General features: G+C 33.8%; 1 protein-coding gene across 7 annotated transcripts in view; it reads right to left on the bottom strand.

Moving 5' to 3' along the window:
* The window catches only part of LOC128175645 (ras-specific guanine nucleotide-releasing factor 2-like), a 56,978-nt gene that overhangs the window by 5,585 nt on the left and 35,129 nt on the right, over positions 1-16,264 (bottom strand). For 3 of the 7 annotated variants that reach the window (XM_052841431.1, XM_052841430.1, XM_052841436.1), the window contains 13 exons: positions 12,820-12,837; positions 11,078-11,156; positions 10,098-10,303; positions 9,521-9,603; positions 7,197-7,220; positions 5,195-5,270; positions 4,812-5,002; positions 4,121-4,296; positions 3,182-3,865; positions 2,500-2,641; positions 1,626-1,658; positions 409-578; positions 57-160 (listed from right to left, as the gene is read on the bottom strand). In XM_052841431.1, coding sequence (XP_052697391.1) covers positions 57-160; positions 409-578; positions 1,626-1,658; positions 2,500-2,641; positions 3,182-3,865; positions 4,121-4,296; positions 4,812-5,002; positions 5,195-5,270; positions 7,197-7,220; positions 9,521-9,603; positions 10,098-10,303; positions 11,078-11,156; positions 12,820-12,837 — 1,986 coding nt within the window. The remainder of the gene's footprint in view (positions 1-56; positions 161-408; positions 579-1,625; positions 1,659-2,499; positions 2,642-3,181; positions 3,866-4,120; positions 4,297-4,811; positions 5,003-5,194; positions 5,271-7,196; positions 7,221-9,520; positions 9,604-10,097; positions 10,304-11,077; positions 11,157-12,819; positions 12,838-16,264) is intronic. The other 4 variants (XM_052841433.1, XM_052841432.1, XM_052841435.1 and 1 more) reach the window with 4 other exon arrangements.

Genomic DNA, 16,264 nt, shown 5'->3' with positions numbered 1-16,264 from the left:
TTTTTAAGGTCAGCCACAGTTGTATAAAGCCAGCAGCTAACTGTTGCCATGGCTACCTGCTGGTGCTTGGAGACCCAGTGCTTGATGATGTTCAGGACTCTCATGGTAGCAGCAGTGCTGATCACAGACTCACGCTTCTTAACCACTCTGCTTGATTGTTCTAAAATAGAAAAAAGAATCAGATGCACGAAAAAATCTCTATGAAGTTTTATCAAAAACTGTAATTGATGACAATGTTAAACAGCAAAATAGACGATTCAACCCCATTCATAAAAACTTTGAAACAGTGTACCTGATTTATCATATCTTTTAGCCATTTTGTCTGATTTATTTATCTTTTGACCATTCTACCTGATCCAGTATATTTGACCATTCTTCCTGGTCAAAGTAATTGTTTTAACATTGTACCTGAGGTAAGAAAGCGAGGAGAGGATTGTGATTGTTTCTGTTGTGCCGTCTGCTGACCTCCTGTTGCCATGGAGACCTGCTGCAGACGACCTTGTGCTTGTTGCTGGTCTGGGGTCACTGAGCCAGCTGTTGCTGCAGCAAAAGCAGCCACTGCAGCAGAAGAACTGGACCTAGGATAGGAGAACATATCATTAACATATTGTCTTCATCATCATCATCATCATCATCATCATCAAATTTCACTCAATTGTAATGGAGATAATAAAGATGTAAAAAACAGAAATACATTGATAGGTCTTCAAACAAATTAATAAAATTTTAATAATCTGTCATCATTTTATTGTATTTGTACAAATAAAGGTTACTTGGATCCTTTCTTTCATAAACTTTTCATACATCATTTAAAAAGTAACAATTCCAGACATTGGATGATATGAAACAATAGACTAACATATTAATATATGTATCTGTCTAATAACAAAATGAGAACATCTATTATTATAAAAGAGAAATAACTTGGCTCGGTAGAATTGATGATTGACTGCTAAGTATTGATACCATTTCACATTAAAAACAAGTATTGATACTGACTTTGTAATCTAAGATAAAAAAGAATGACATTTAATGAATGATGTGGAACAGAATGAGATTGTGTTTTCAAAACATAAATCATTAGGCCTATAATACATTAATGACAATATACTATTTCAATATTATTATTCTTGACTGCAAGATGGTCATTATGTGAAGGACCAAAAATAATAGCATGTATTTTACCACATCTGGGGTTTTTTTTGTGAAAAAGAATTCCAATTGCAAATCTTTATAGATAAATGTAAAAAATAACCAATTAAATCTTTATTTTTCAAATTCATAAAAGAATACCACATAAACTGCAGTGCACATCTGTAACGAACAAAAGCTCACAAAATCACAACATAGTAACCTATTTCTATGTCAGACTACAGCCAATGAAAGCTAACAGACATATACAGTTGTTAATAATTAAACCAACTTGTGACAATTCAGTTCCCTGTTAAAAACAAGAAGTTAGTAATGAAATCCCTACTCTAAGTTAGTATAGAGTTAATTTAGAGACGAGCAATAAATAACAGTGTCTAGCGTGACTATGTAGTGTAACTAGACTAATGGACTATAACTATCGGACTAGAGTTCAGTACGATTCTGGCCTTCTACATCATGTCCCTCATACCTACCAGAACATTGGGCTAAAACTGGTCCAGGTAGCTCTGTAAAAGGGTAGACACACTGAACAGAACGTACTTACAGAGGCCCACAGAGACCTTACCCACAATCCCACACACCAAATAATTACATGAATAATATTTGTACCGTGTGCAGGAAAGGCAAATCAAAATAATTTACCTTCGTTCAACATAATTGTAACCTAGTGAAAGTGTTGTAGTGGTGATGTTGTGCAAGATATTTTTATTCTGAAAATGCAATGCGAATTATCATGATACCCAACACTATGTGGTTTAAATTTTCAAAATCAGCCAATCATATAGCCCTAGCCCACTGAATTATTCAGTAATTATTAACAATCTGCGGCCCTCCATGCTCAAAACCAGCTTTTTATGTTTTTCATACTTACAAAATTACAAAAATTCGTAAAACGTATACACTTGTATTTGTTTTGCAAAGGAGAAGTATTTCAATTTGACTGCATGGTATATTTTTTTTGTATCAGGTGTCAAAAACTGCAATGCAGTTTGGTTGATTTTGGGGAGTAAAAAGTAAATACTTAATGCAAAAGGAAATCTTCTTTTACAAATATACCAACATTTTAAACATTCCAAAGGTGAACTTAATGTAAAAGTTTGCACACAAGCCTTACAGATAGTTAGCTTAGCTTGCATCAGTCAAGAAATACAATTTAAAAGCTGCTGAAAGTGAAAGCAGGTAAAATTTCAAGATCAAACAACACAAAATATAAAAATTTGGTTAAAAAAGCGAGAGCATATTTATAATTATCCTCAGTGAAGAATCTGATTTCAAAAGATTGATGACATAGAGAGCACACACTAACACTGTCAGGGTCACAGAGGGAGAAAGACAGGGATGAGTTACCTCCTCTTGGACTTGCGGTGGGAGCTGACCACCACGCCTGCCTTGGCTGAGGGAGGGGAGCCCTCTATCTGGGACACCAGGCTACAGCTACGAGTGTTTGTGATGAGGGACTCTGCCTCTAGGCTTCCACGAGTTCCCAGAACTGAAGAACACAATTATGTAGTGAATTCATGTATAAAATTTTTATCTACATCAAACATTAGTTTAAGAAAAATAAAACAATCAAAATTTTTTCATTGTTGTATGTATGTTCAACTTCATGATATCAATAATGATTCAATTGCTTTTGTTATACTTTCAAGTTAAATACTGAAATATGATTGGTTTAGACGCAGTTCATAATTTGTTTTATTACCCTCAGCGTTAGCAACGCATTTAGCAACGGGTAACATTACGAATTGTTACATGCGCGAAAATAATGCGCGTACGGTTCGCTTTAGAATTCATGTTATTCCTATCTAAAAGCAGTGATGTTTTCTTTAAAATTAAGACATTCAGTATAACAAAATAATAGTGCCTGTTTGGGAGGATAACAGTTGAAATTGATACCCCTCAAAAACCATTGTCAACCTCCACTTTGCGTCGGTTGACAATGGTTTTCGAGGGGTGTCAATTTCAACTCTTACCCTCCCAAACAGGCACTATTTATATAATACCAAATTTCCTGTCCATCTTTACTTACAAGGTTGCTTGATTTTGTGGGGTGTCATGATGTTAGGGGACGACATGCTGGGACTCATCGGGGACGGCGTACGTCGTGGATGCTTGGGACTGAGACTAGGAGATCGTGGCGTGTGGCGAAGCAGTGGAGAGGTACGTCCATGAAGTGGGGACGACGGAAGGTTGAACGTTGGAGAGGTAGGTCCACTTCTAGATGACGGCGAAGGTATGCGGATCGGCTTGGATGATTTAGGCGAGGTCGGAGATATGATCTGGGACAACGACTCCAACAAGGATTCTCCGGAGAAGCCCGACTTAACACCAAGTCGAGGGCTGGGTGACCTCATTCCATTGGTCTGACAGGACTGGTCGTTGACCACCACCCTTGGACTGACCCTGGGGGAGGGTTTTGGACTGGTTCCTGGGGTCAGGGTGTCGGAGCTAGTAGTGGACTTGAGTGTGTATGAGCTTGTTGAGACAGTGGTGGCTACAGTTGTGTCTGCTTTGTACAGCTCGTCAAAATTATCAGCTGTGGATTCACCGCGCAGGGAGTCAGGCAAGATAATTCCTTGGACATCATTCTCACTCAGGTTCTCTGAGATGGCAAGAGGAGCTAGCGTCTGGGCCCCAGGGATTACGAGGGCTGAAGTGTCTGGTGCGTCATCACTCTCACCAGTGTCCCCAGATGATTCCTCTTCTGATTCAGCTGAAAATAGAATTATTCAACTTTTTATTGTTTTGGTTAAAGATAAATTATATCTAAAAGTTGAGAAATGTTGTAACCTTGACTTGCCACATAACCGTTTCGCCTCTACCGTTTGAAAAACATTTAGCATGAATTCTGCTACCTTAAAAAGTGTCATCATCACCCAAATTCTGCCTTCTTAGCAACTTGAAATGGTGTGTAATATTTAATGTTAATACACTTAGTCTAGCACTGGTGAACTAAGGTCTCCCCTACCAAAAGACTCCTGAGTCAGCTTGGGAAGCCTTGTCTCATAGATTGGCATACTCCCGGTGCTGATTCGGCGGTTGTCTGGGCACGGCTTCACCAGGTGAGTTGTGTTTTTGGGCAGCTCCCCCGAGATTTCTTGAGGAGGGCTTCCACCAGCAAACAGGTTGGTTTCAGACTGGGACCTTCAAATTCAGAAATTTAATCAATACATGTAGATCAAGACAAAATATTGTTTGACTAAATGCTTTGTAAATTTAATAATGATACTTAATACAATTGTATATGCTGTGGTTTCATATTTGTTCGATATCATAAATTCATCAAAAACTCAGATTGGCAAACAGGTACGTGTATTACTGTGTAAAATGCCTTGATATCTTTTTTTAATGTTAATATACAAAGTTAGTGATAAATTATCACATAAAGAAAGTATATCTCAGAGTGATTTCCCCCATCCCTCTACAATCAGCATTTACCAATTAGAAATATTAGTTTACGATATGATATATATTTCTATACATACATGTATATTGTTATAGAGCAAATACAGTGTGTAATTCTGTTCCACTCTTAACTATCATTTTGTCAAAAGAATGCTTCATTCAATTACAGCTTATGCACTTGTCCTAGGTTATGACTTAATTTTTATGTGATATGATATTATATCACTAGACAAAAAATAATGTAATATACGTACTGGCAAGATGCCAGGGTTGACTCGAGGTTTCCACTCTCTGGGTTTTTGTAGACTCGCTTCAGAGCCTCGAGAACTGTTTTACCATCAGTAAACACTCGGTATGTCAAGAGAAATGTGTTTAAAAAGTCGATGCTCAAAAATCGGAGGTCTGTCAGACGATCCAAAAGACGCTCTACACTGGCATGTCGAATCTACAAAATAAATACAAGATAAATTCAAATAGTGTAATAATTGTACTAAAACAATTTAAACATTTCATTTTTTTCAGGTTTTCAACATCTCTGATTTCATTACATTTAATTTGTTTGTTAAAAACTTACTCGAAATCCTAACACATTTTTGAAATAACAAATCTTTAGTGAGGACCAATGTTGTAGACATACCTGTGGTACTTTACAGGAGTTGAGAGTTCGGCTGAATTTGATGTCCACATCATCCAGAAACAGTCTACGATCTGACCTATAATCAGAAAAAATCCATACACAGTTACCATGGAAATTGGCAATTTCACCTCCCAAAGAATTTAATTACATTTTTAAAACTATAGACATGAGCTTTTACAACAAGTGAAGCAATACATTTTTAACTTTGCTAAAAATCCATCGTTAAAAGAGAAGAAATGCTCGATTCTGAAACTCAATGTTGTATGCAAGTCACTTCTGTTTAGTAGACTGTGTCCTTTAAAGCCAATATTCTGAAATTTCTTTTACAAAAAATATTTAAGAATCATTGTTTAAGTATTATGAGGTGATCAAATGCAGTCAAATTTATCAAATCCAATAAATCCCAAAGGGCTTAATTTATGATAGATTTGACCATGCCTGACTGTATTTGATCACCTCATAATAATCAAAGAATGAATTCATATCAACATTATTTTCAGTTAAAACTAGTCAGAGAAGTAACAGATATTGACATACGTACAAAACAAAATAAGTATAACACAGCCGCACTAGTGGGACATCTATAACTCTATGATGCAGTTCTATTACTGCACTAACAGAACACTGAGTACAGTAATACTTGGACAAAATGAATTCCTAGGGACCAGTGGATTTACTTTGCCATATCTATAATTCGTTATATCTGTGAAACAAATAAACGTAATTAACAGGATAGCAAGTTTGCCAATTACAATGAAACTCTACAAAACTTCAAAATATATCCAAGATTTCACTATGTTCCTATGAGTTTACCGTATATAGACAATGTAAATGGCAACTAGAGCTAAGACAGACCAGTATATTGAAATACTAACAATCTGAATTAAGGTCCCTTTTTACAATAATAAATACCCATTTCTAAATTTTGAGAAATTTTCATTGTATAAAGAAATGTATTTCAATTTATGTATTGCATTTTTAAATTAGAGAATATGTACTACTATTAAAATCCAAGAAGGTCGATCAATATCATAAGATTTTCAGTACAGGGGAAATTGCATTTACTGACTAATGAGCCCGATTGAAATTTATTAATTATTACAAGAATATAAATTATAGTTGCTTCTTTAAAAATTTTACAGAAAAAATAGCAAGTGACTCTAACTCTACTCCCATATGCTCTGAAATTTAAGTGTGCATGCAGTCTCAAGAGGGTCAGACCTTAACTCTATAATATTTAAATCGATAATGAAATCAATAGAGTGTCAAGTAAACAATTGTCTCTAATTTCAGTTCATTGTCCTTTTTTAACATAAATTTAGCTATGCTTAATAAATATTAACTTCATATATTGCTTACAACTAATAAAATGCTGGAGTTCTAGACTTTGATCACTGTACTGTTAGAAGCTATTTACAAATTTGTCTTATCAAGTTTTGATTGGATTTAAACAACAGCCTTCAGATGAGATCATTGAATTTTCATTGTGTTTTCATGTTAAGAGTTTAATGATCTGAGCTGCATGGTTTGCATTATCTAAATATGGAGTATCAATTTCATCCTTTTTCTGAGAAAAATAGGAAAAATCCTCATTATCGAAATTTTACCAGCTGTTCAATAATTAATGTTTAATGAAATTTTTAACATCTGATAAAAATGCTTGCTTCAATGTTCCTTTTTAATGTGATTTGTAACATGTCTTAATTTTGAAAGAGAGTCTTACAGGTTGCAAAATCTTCAAACTACCTTTCGAGCGAACCTTTGTTGATCATGTAGTAGAAATTCAGCGCAATTGCATGGTCACATAATTTTAAAATCTTTTTTAAAAATGAAACTGCATATACTGAAATAAAATCAATATAAAAATTTCCAAGATTCTTTGTTTACGATCTGTATGCGTTATTTTTAGCCTTGCGACCATTGCTGCTTTTTGCCCTTCTTTCCACATGCGGTTAAAAATCAATACACAACTACAACCTGTAGTGGCAAAACATGGACTCACCATATCTGAGTGCTGTGGATGTATCTGAAATGCATGCAAGAATGAAACTAGTGAATAAACAAAACAGAGCTTGAGGGCCACATAGCTCACCTGATGCTTAGGTCACAAGCTGAAGGGCAAGCTGGGGAGGGAGGGGCTAACAGTTATCAAATTTGATGCATCGTCGGAAACCCATGGTAAGTCTCGCAGCATATGCCAGACTTGCCGTGGTTTCCAACGATGAATTTGATGAAACCTTACCATGTAATAGAGCAAATCCTCATTTCATTATGCCATTTGCATGCTCATAAACAACTTCTTTCATAGCTTTAATCTAAATTCAATGAAACATTATCAAGCCACAATTATCAAATACCGGTTAATGGAGAGAAAAAGTAATTTTCTAAATAATATTCAAGCAATGATACTGTTGAATCATTCATAATTTTGGAAGTCCAAATTTTTTGTGCATATGCATCAAAGTTTTCTTATGCAGGGCTTGCAGGGAAGTAATTTCATGGATTTGCTTTTCATAATAGTGAATAAACATCAAATTTTATAATTTAATAAAGATGATTATAAATTTCATGGAAAAGATTTCCTACAAAATTCACAAAAAAATGGGCCATCACATATTTTAATGATTTCTTGGTATTTAAGTAAGGAATTGAAACAAAAGAACTGATAATATAATTATAGTACATTTTGATAGGACAGACAAATGTTGAACAGAAAACTTCATTGATTCAGTTGTGATGATCCAAGCTTGATATTAATGTGCAGGCAAGCAAACCACCTAGTAATTTATAACAGGGATTATTATGCTGAGCACCTGGTTGTTAATAGGGGACTTTACAACATTTAACTTTTAAAATTTATTGTGAAATAATACCAGAACATTGCAGAGAATTAACTGGTTTGGTTGATCACACTTTCATGGTGTGTAAATAGTTAGTAAATTATGCATGCATTCACCATTATAAATTAGGCGAAACATTTACATTTAGTCATTAAACTTACATGTAGTTTGATGTGAAAAATTAATAAATTTAGGTTTTCTTTTTTTTTAATTCAAAAATGCTTGAGCATAAAATATACAAGCTATATAGAAATGATTGCATGAATTAACAAATGAAAATGGCTTCAGATAGATTGGTGCTTGTCTTCACGGTTCTATATATGATTAAAAGCTAAAATTATATCAATTCTTTATATCCAATTAAAAATTAAAGTTAGATCAATTCTTCATATATAATGTAAAACACAATTCTCAATCTACTAGTAACAGATATTTTTTTACTTTAAAAATCAGCTTAAAATGTTTCTGGTAAGTTAAACATTAAGTGGAGACAAATAGTTTGATTATTTTGCAAACGCAGAGAAGGCAAATAGACTAAAAAATCTATTAAAAATAAGTATGCTGTAGTAAGCTGAACTTAAATGCAAAAACTTACACAATAAAAGCTTTGTAAGTGCAGATATTGATTTTCAGAGATAGACAAGGCATCTGTCTCTCCATTCACACTCAAGCCTAAACTTTATTTAATTTTTGATACAGATCTAACAGTTTTGGGGAAACAATTAATTAACCCTTTTCTTTACATATTCATAAGAGTTTGCTATCAATTAAAATATTCTAATTATTTCATTTGTGGATCTTTTCATTGAATCTTTTTAATCTTAACTTATTATATTCCAAATGTATAATGTATTAAAAACCTTGGAAAGAAAATTAAAATTGAATTGCCTGATTTTTTTTATTGGAAGAATAATTATATAAAACAATAAGTAAATATGAGTGTACTGAACTTATGATTGTCATTATATCCTGTAAGGTCAGAATAGGAAAGATAGCATGCATGTGTTAGTCTGTTAGATAAATAAACTATTAGTTGTAGAACATGCAGGCCAAGAAAAACTGGCATGACATAAAGGGAAAGATGTAATATGTCTAATCAAGTGTCACCTCCTCTTTTTTGTTTTGTTTTCCAAACATAAACTACAGACCCATAAAGTTTTTACAAAAATTTCATTTTGTTGATATGATTCCATGAATAATAGCTGACTAAGTTATCTATTTGATCTTTATTTGTACGTGCATCAGCTGTACATATCAACAGTAAGCCAAACATGTTTTGCAACTGCGCAATACTGGTAACTTTATTTCAATTTAATTTTTATATTTTTTATATTAATTTTTTTTAATAAGTAAGATAAGACCAGTCAGTGCCTGGAAGTATCCGTAAGTTTTGAGGTTCAGTTTAACTGTTTGATTACTGTGTGTGATGAGTGTGTATGAGCTGTAATGAGTGAGGATGGAGTGAGGTAAATGGAGGTACACTCACCTGACAGATTGAGGCATGGTGACTGAGGATGATTCACTCATTGAGGTATTCAAGAGATCACTGTAGTGTAGATCCTCTATGCACTGACAATAGCAAAAGAGTATATGGTTACAACCCCAACAAAATTACACAGTCATCCTTGAAAAATATTACAGTAAATACACACTTCATACAAGTTTAACAGTTAACTCCAAAAATACAACTTGCAACAGTATATGTGATTTTGCAGCTTTCATTTGTAATCAGTGTATAACCACCAAATGTTTTTGATATCATTTTATAAAATAATTTCTTTTCATCTCCAAACTGATGAAGAATAATTCAAAACAAAACATTCATGCAAAAAATTGGCAATCTAAAAATATTATGGTACACTCATTGCCGGAACCCACAGGTTTTCTATCCATTACACTGCTTTCAGTGTAACGGACAGAAAACCCATGGGTTCAGACGTGGAGTACATTATGTCGAGCAACCTTTAACACAATTTTTTTTCCTAAACAATGAATGGTTTTAGTATAATCCAGATGTTCTGATTGGGTAAATAGATTGAGACTGCCAAATATCTCTATATTACCTGACTGATATCGGAGCACCACGCTAGCTTTTCCTGCCGTGTGGCTGCTACTAGTGTAATTGACGTTCCGTTGCCGCTTTTAGTGTCCACGATGATCTTGAAGTCTAGTCCATTGTAATCGGTGCGGGTTTCTTTTTCGCTCGGTTGTATCAGGGTGTTAACAGATCCAGCACTACGCAGACTGTCTATAGAGTCTAATGAAGATGCTATAACAGATACAAAAAAGATGTGACCAAAATATCTCTAGTCATAAAATCTCCGACGAGTACAGTAAGTATGAAATGGCAATAACATTGCATAAAGGTTTAAGAGTATAGATACAAGTATTGATTTTCACGACGCTGCAGTTACTACCTTTCTTTTGTCAATCAGAAGGATTTGACCAGTTATGCACATATCATGTGCAAACTATAATTGTCTTAACAGTATCACTGTTATGACTGCAGTGGTACTACAATTATCTGAGAGACACAATAAACTAAGTTTACAATTTCTTGTTACCCCGTATTGATCGAGACTGAAAAAAAACTTTCTTCCAGGAAAAATGAATATACCAGGTTTTTTGTTTTTATGATATACATATACATTATATCAGCAATAAAAGTACTTGGTAAATAGCTAGCCTAGTTTTGAGAGATGACTGTAATAGGTCTATATTTTGAAAGGTACCAAATTACTATTTCAATGCTCACTGTTGAGAAAGATGAATAATATGGTACTACATACTGTATACTGGGAAATATATTCACCTGTTTTATTTTCACCCTTTTCACCCTTGTTTTCAGTGGGCAAATTAAGACTGATCAAGTTTGAAACAATTTATTAATTACTGTTAATTAGAAAAATAATCTATCATAAATTCCATTGTCTGTGTTAATTCAAGACAGGGCAAAACGGCGGAAAAAAAAAACCATGGGGCAAAAATAACGCTGCAACAGATTACAGTACTAGACTTATAAGTCAGACAACAAACGACTTACTGTCCGGGTCATTTATAAAGGGCTCCGCTCCTGGATCTTCAATCAGAGTGCAGTCTATAAGTGGGATCTTCCCATAGTGCTGAAACACAAGCAAATACATCATCTAAAACTAAAATTCAAAATGTTAGGTTTGATCTCCCCAAAAAATCATTACCAAGAAACTCCAAATATATGACACTGAGCCTATGCAACATTATACAACCTCTGAAAAGCAACAATTTTCATTACTATCAGACAAAAACAAGACATTTTTATATATAACTAATCATTTGTATTAAAATTATACAATACTTAATATGAATTTTTTACACAAATATCCCATTTATATGTATGTGTCAATATGACTGTTTTTGATTTAAAACATTTAACCCTTGACAAAAACAATGCTTATGTAACTAGAACAATGTTATTGCATGACTGTAAGTGAAAAATCTACAAAGGCATACAAGTATTATGAAAACTCTAAAATCAGATAATGATCAATACGCCAGCTAGACCTTGAATATATACGAAATAATATGAAAGTCCATACACACAAGATCATAAAAGGGTTTTGTTGAATTGCTCTAGGTGCTAGATGAATATGTGGCAACATCTGATAGAGTTTTATTTATTTTTTTGGACAATTCTGCTGAATTTCATAGAAAAGTCCATTCCTTGAATTAATAACATGTAGAAATGATACATTTTGTTTCTATGGTAATACATATGTACTGGTTCATGCACTGGAGAATTCAGTAGCAATGATGTTTCATATTCAGATTACATTAGACGATGAAAAATTAAATCTATATCTTTTTGGCTATCCAGATTTATTCAAGTAATTTTGCCTTGACCTTGGCCATTACAAAGTGAGCATGAACATTGTGGTTTTTGGACCAAGATATAGTGTGTTGTTTTTCAGCACTGTCTACCAGGCAGTGATATGTGCTACACATTGTGCTACAAGATGTACTATATACATGTTGGCTCAGAATCCTTGCTGTGAAACTGTATACATGAAGTTTCTGGAATGAAAACAGGTATTTGTCTAGTACCTAAAAACTAAAGAAAATTTCTAGTACTATTTTGCAGATATTAAAATGCATATATCCAAGATTAGAGGCTTGTTAAGAGAATCTGAAAACTAAATGAAATGTTAAAAGTTAACAGCTATAAATTATAAGTATGGTGTTGCAATCAACTCAATATGACGGTCCATGCAATGGATTTGAGTATACAACTATCAATTACTAAAGATCATTCAGCAAGAAACACAAGAGTAACAGGAATGTATACTAAAGAGATGGGACTGATAGATCATGCCATCCTGTAGATCAGAGCTGGAAAAAACAACCTTGAGCTCTACAAGTGTTAGAGAATGGTTACTCTAGAGTTCTAAATGCATATACTAACACGACAAAAATGGAATGGGGGGGGGGGGGAATCATAATTCACTGAAAGTACAATTAACATACTTTTTGGGAAATTAATTCCTCTATATTTTGCATTATTTCATGAAAGTTTTTTTTTACTTAGAAACTTTTTAATGCTCAAAAATCTTTTGCAGCTTTTAAGGAGGGCTTTCACGTTTTCAGATACAGACCATACTAAATCAGGTAGTACAAGTGGAGACTGTGGAGACTGAGTGGAAATAAAACAGAAACCAAACACTTTGGTCTTTTTTCTACACAATGAAGTAAAGAGGTGCCAGTGATGACAGTGTTGCCATGGTGATGTCAACGGTGAAAACGCTTTCTTACCTGCCTTTTAGGCAAAATCTGAAGATGGAAGGAAAACAGATCTTAAGTTAAAGTCTATTCTTTAAAAACATCCAGATCAAGTTAAAAAAAACAATCAGGGCATTTTTTTTCGACAAATCGTACCAGAAAAAAACATTAAAGCAATCAATATATGTAAAAAACTTATTAAAATGGTCTTCCTTTTTACTGTCACTTCTTAATCAAATGACAAAAGTTTGTACATTCAACACTGTAAACCACAACAGAAAATGTAGATACACATCTTGTTAATATTCAGTACAAAACTTTTTGTCTTTGGTTATGTTTATGACTAATCTGTACCAATTCCTTTCAAATAAACAGAAAATTAACCAGTACATTTTTCAATTTATGATTCAACTACAAAATGAGAATTGATTCACTTTTTCCATATCCAGAAATCAATTCCCTTAAATAACTGGACTATCATTAAATACATACAATTCAATTACACATATAGTAACCCCAGGTAAAGCTTGGTACCATAGCAATCCTGTTTGTAAAGTACTAGTATAATATATCCTCTTCAGCTTTAGAACTTTATAACACAATATTAATTCTTTTTTTCACTCTACTTGTGAATAAATCCTAGTCAAACAAGGCAATCAGCAGAAATTTCACCACCACCAAAATATCTTACCTTATGTAAATAATAACAAGTTGGTTTGAGATTGTGAACATTTTCAATTAAATATTCATATGAAGTTTAAAATCCAATTTCAGATAAACTTAACGTGAAATCATTACGCTGACATCCTGTTTACTGATGTAGCGGTGAAGTGTCAGCCCATGCCAACTGTTACCTCAGCCCCCTGTCACATTCACAGGGCAAAAACGATAGCACTACAAAGGATCACAATTCCAGTGCCCTTGACACCGCGCCTAGACCGGACAAAATTCTGGGAGCCTGCCGGCCTCACGGTAAAACGTCTGCTTGTGCAGCAGCAGGGAAGGAGCAGACTTAACACAAGGTTATATTTGTTCACATATGAAATGATGAACATTATGTGCATGTGCAATTCATATCATCTGTATGAGGTAGGGATCAATGAACCATCCAATCTGTCAGAAGCAGATGTCCAAGAGTTGAAAAACTCTTAAACACACATGGATGTCACATTAAGCAAGATATTTGGTTGACGGAACGTATCAATCAATACAAGGATAAACCTGACACAGTAAAGATGGCTATCTTTATGTAAACAAAAAAAACCCAGACTACAATTCAGATGAATGTTTCCATATCCAATATTTGCTCTCTCTCTCTCTCTATCTCTCTCTCTCTCTCTCTCTTACTTAAATGTACAGAGTTCCTGTTTGCAACAAAGCAGACAGTTGTCTACTGTGTTGTTCACATAAAATGTTTTGTCCTCAGTATGCAGATGGTTAAAGATAACAGACACAAAGCAACACTAAACATATTGTTCATGGAACATGCTAAAAATACTGTAAAAATAATTTCTCCTTTTTAGAATTGTTTACTTTATATAGAACTTTAAAGACAGTCTAGTAAATAACTATGATAGAAATGATGTTTTCAGCTACAGTTTTGATAAACATGAGCATTTGAACCAGGAAGCTAGTACATGTTAATTTTGGCAAGGTCAAAGATGGGACAAACAGCAGTTTAATGCTTTCATTACAATTTATACAATTTAGATGTGAAATGTATTCAAATGTCATTTTATTTAACAGGAGTTGAGGGTTTTGTGGTGAAACAACTGTTCAAAACAGCTGTTGCCAGTACTAGTTGGAAATTTATAATAAACACTGACAGGAAACTACTTCATTTAAAGCTTACAAATATAGTCCACAGGTCACCGACACAGACCTACACTTATTGATTGAGGCATGGCATCAATGTCCAGGACAAATGTTGACTAGACATGATAGTGACTTAACATAGACATACCAAAAAAGGTTGTCATTAATACAGACATAGAACAAACAAAACATGACATTGATAGATCCTTTTCTGAATAAATATGACATGCTGTTGACATAGGCATAGCTGACTTAACGAGACATGTCATTGACATAGAAATAGCCAGACTTAACAAGACATGTCATTGACATAGACATAGCCAGACTTAACGAGGCATGTCATTGACATAGACATAGCTGACTAAACAAGGCATGTCATTGACATAGACATAGCAGACTTAACAAGATATGTCAATGACATAGACATAGCCAGACTTAACAAGATTTCATTGACATAGACATAGCCAGACTTAACAAGACATGTCATTGACATAGATGACTTAACAAGACATGTCATTGACATAGACATAGCCAGACTTAACAAGACATGTCATTGACATAGACATAGCTGACTTTACGAGGCATGTCATTGACATAGACAAAGCTGACTAAACGAGACGTCACTGACATAGCCATAGCCAGACTTAACAAGACATGTCATTGACATAGCAGACTTAATGAGGCATGTCTTTGACATAGACATAGCAGACTTAACGAGGCATGTCATTCTTACTAAAGGAAATAGGTATCTGACATTGACATATACTGACTAAATGTGAGATTGCATGACATAGACTGAGCAAGACATGTCTCTGACATAGATATATACTAAATGAGACATCTTAACAATAAAGACAAACACTGAATCATGTCTTTCATATAGATGAATACTGAGTCAACAAGACCGGCCATTGGTATAGACATTATACACTGACTTGGATGTGACAAAATTGATATAGGCGAAGAAAGTCAGTGTATGTCTATATCAATGACATGTCTTATCTAACCATATTATGACTATATCAATGACATGTCTTATCTAACCATATTATGACTATATCAATGACATGTCTTATCTAACCATATTATGACTATATCAATGACATGTCTTATCTAACCATATTATGACTATATCAATGACATGTCTTATCTAACCATATTATGACTATATCAATGACATGTCTTATCTAACCATATTATGACTATATCAATGACATGTCTTATCTAACCATATTATGACTATATCAATGACATGTCTTATCTAACCATATTATGACTATACCAATGACATGTCTTATCTAACCATATTATGACTATATCAATGACATGTTTTATCTAACCATATTATGACTATATTTATAACATGCCTTATTTAAATCAGTGTGTCAATATCAATGAAATGTCTCATTTAAATTGTGTGTCTTTATTTATAACATGCCTTATCTAAGTCAGGGTGTCTATATTTATAACATGCCTTATTTAAGTCTGTGTGTGTCTACATCAGTGACATAATTGTCTTCTTGAAGCCAGGCTTTGTTTATTTCAATGACATGCCTCTTTCAGTCATTCTTTGTCAAAATATGTTACTGTTTCAAACATACATCGTCAAATAAGAGATGTTCTACACAAACACAAAAAGTCTCCATTAAAACTAAAAAATTTA

Source organism: Crassostrea angulata, chromosome 3 (assembly GCF_025612915.1).
Source record: "Crassostrea angulata isolate pt1a10 chromosome 3, ASM2561291v2, whole genome shotgun sequence".
Lineage (NCBI taxonomy): Eukaryota > Metazoa > Mollusca > Bivalvia > Ostreida > Ostreidae > Magallana > Magallana angulata.
Note: the sequence above shows the minus strand (reverse complement) of the source record. Positions and strands in the feature narration are given on the sequence as shown.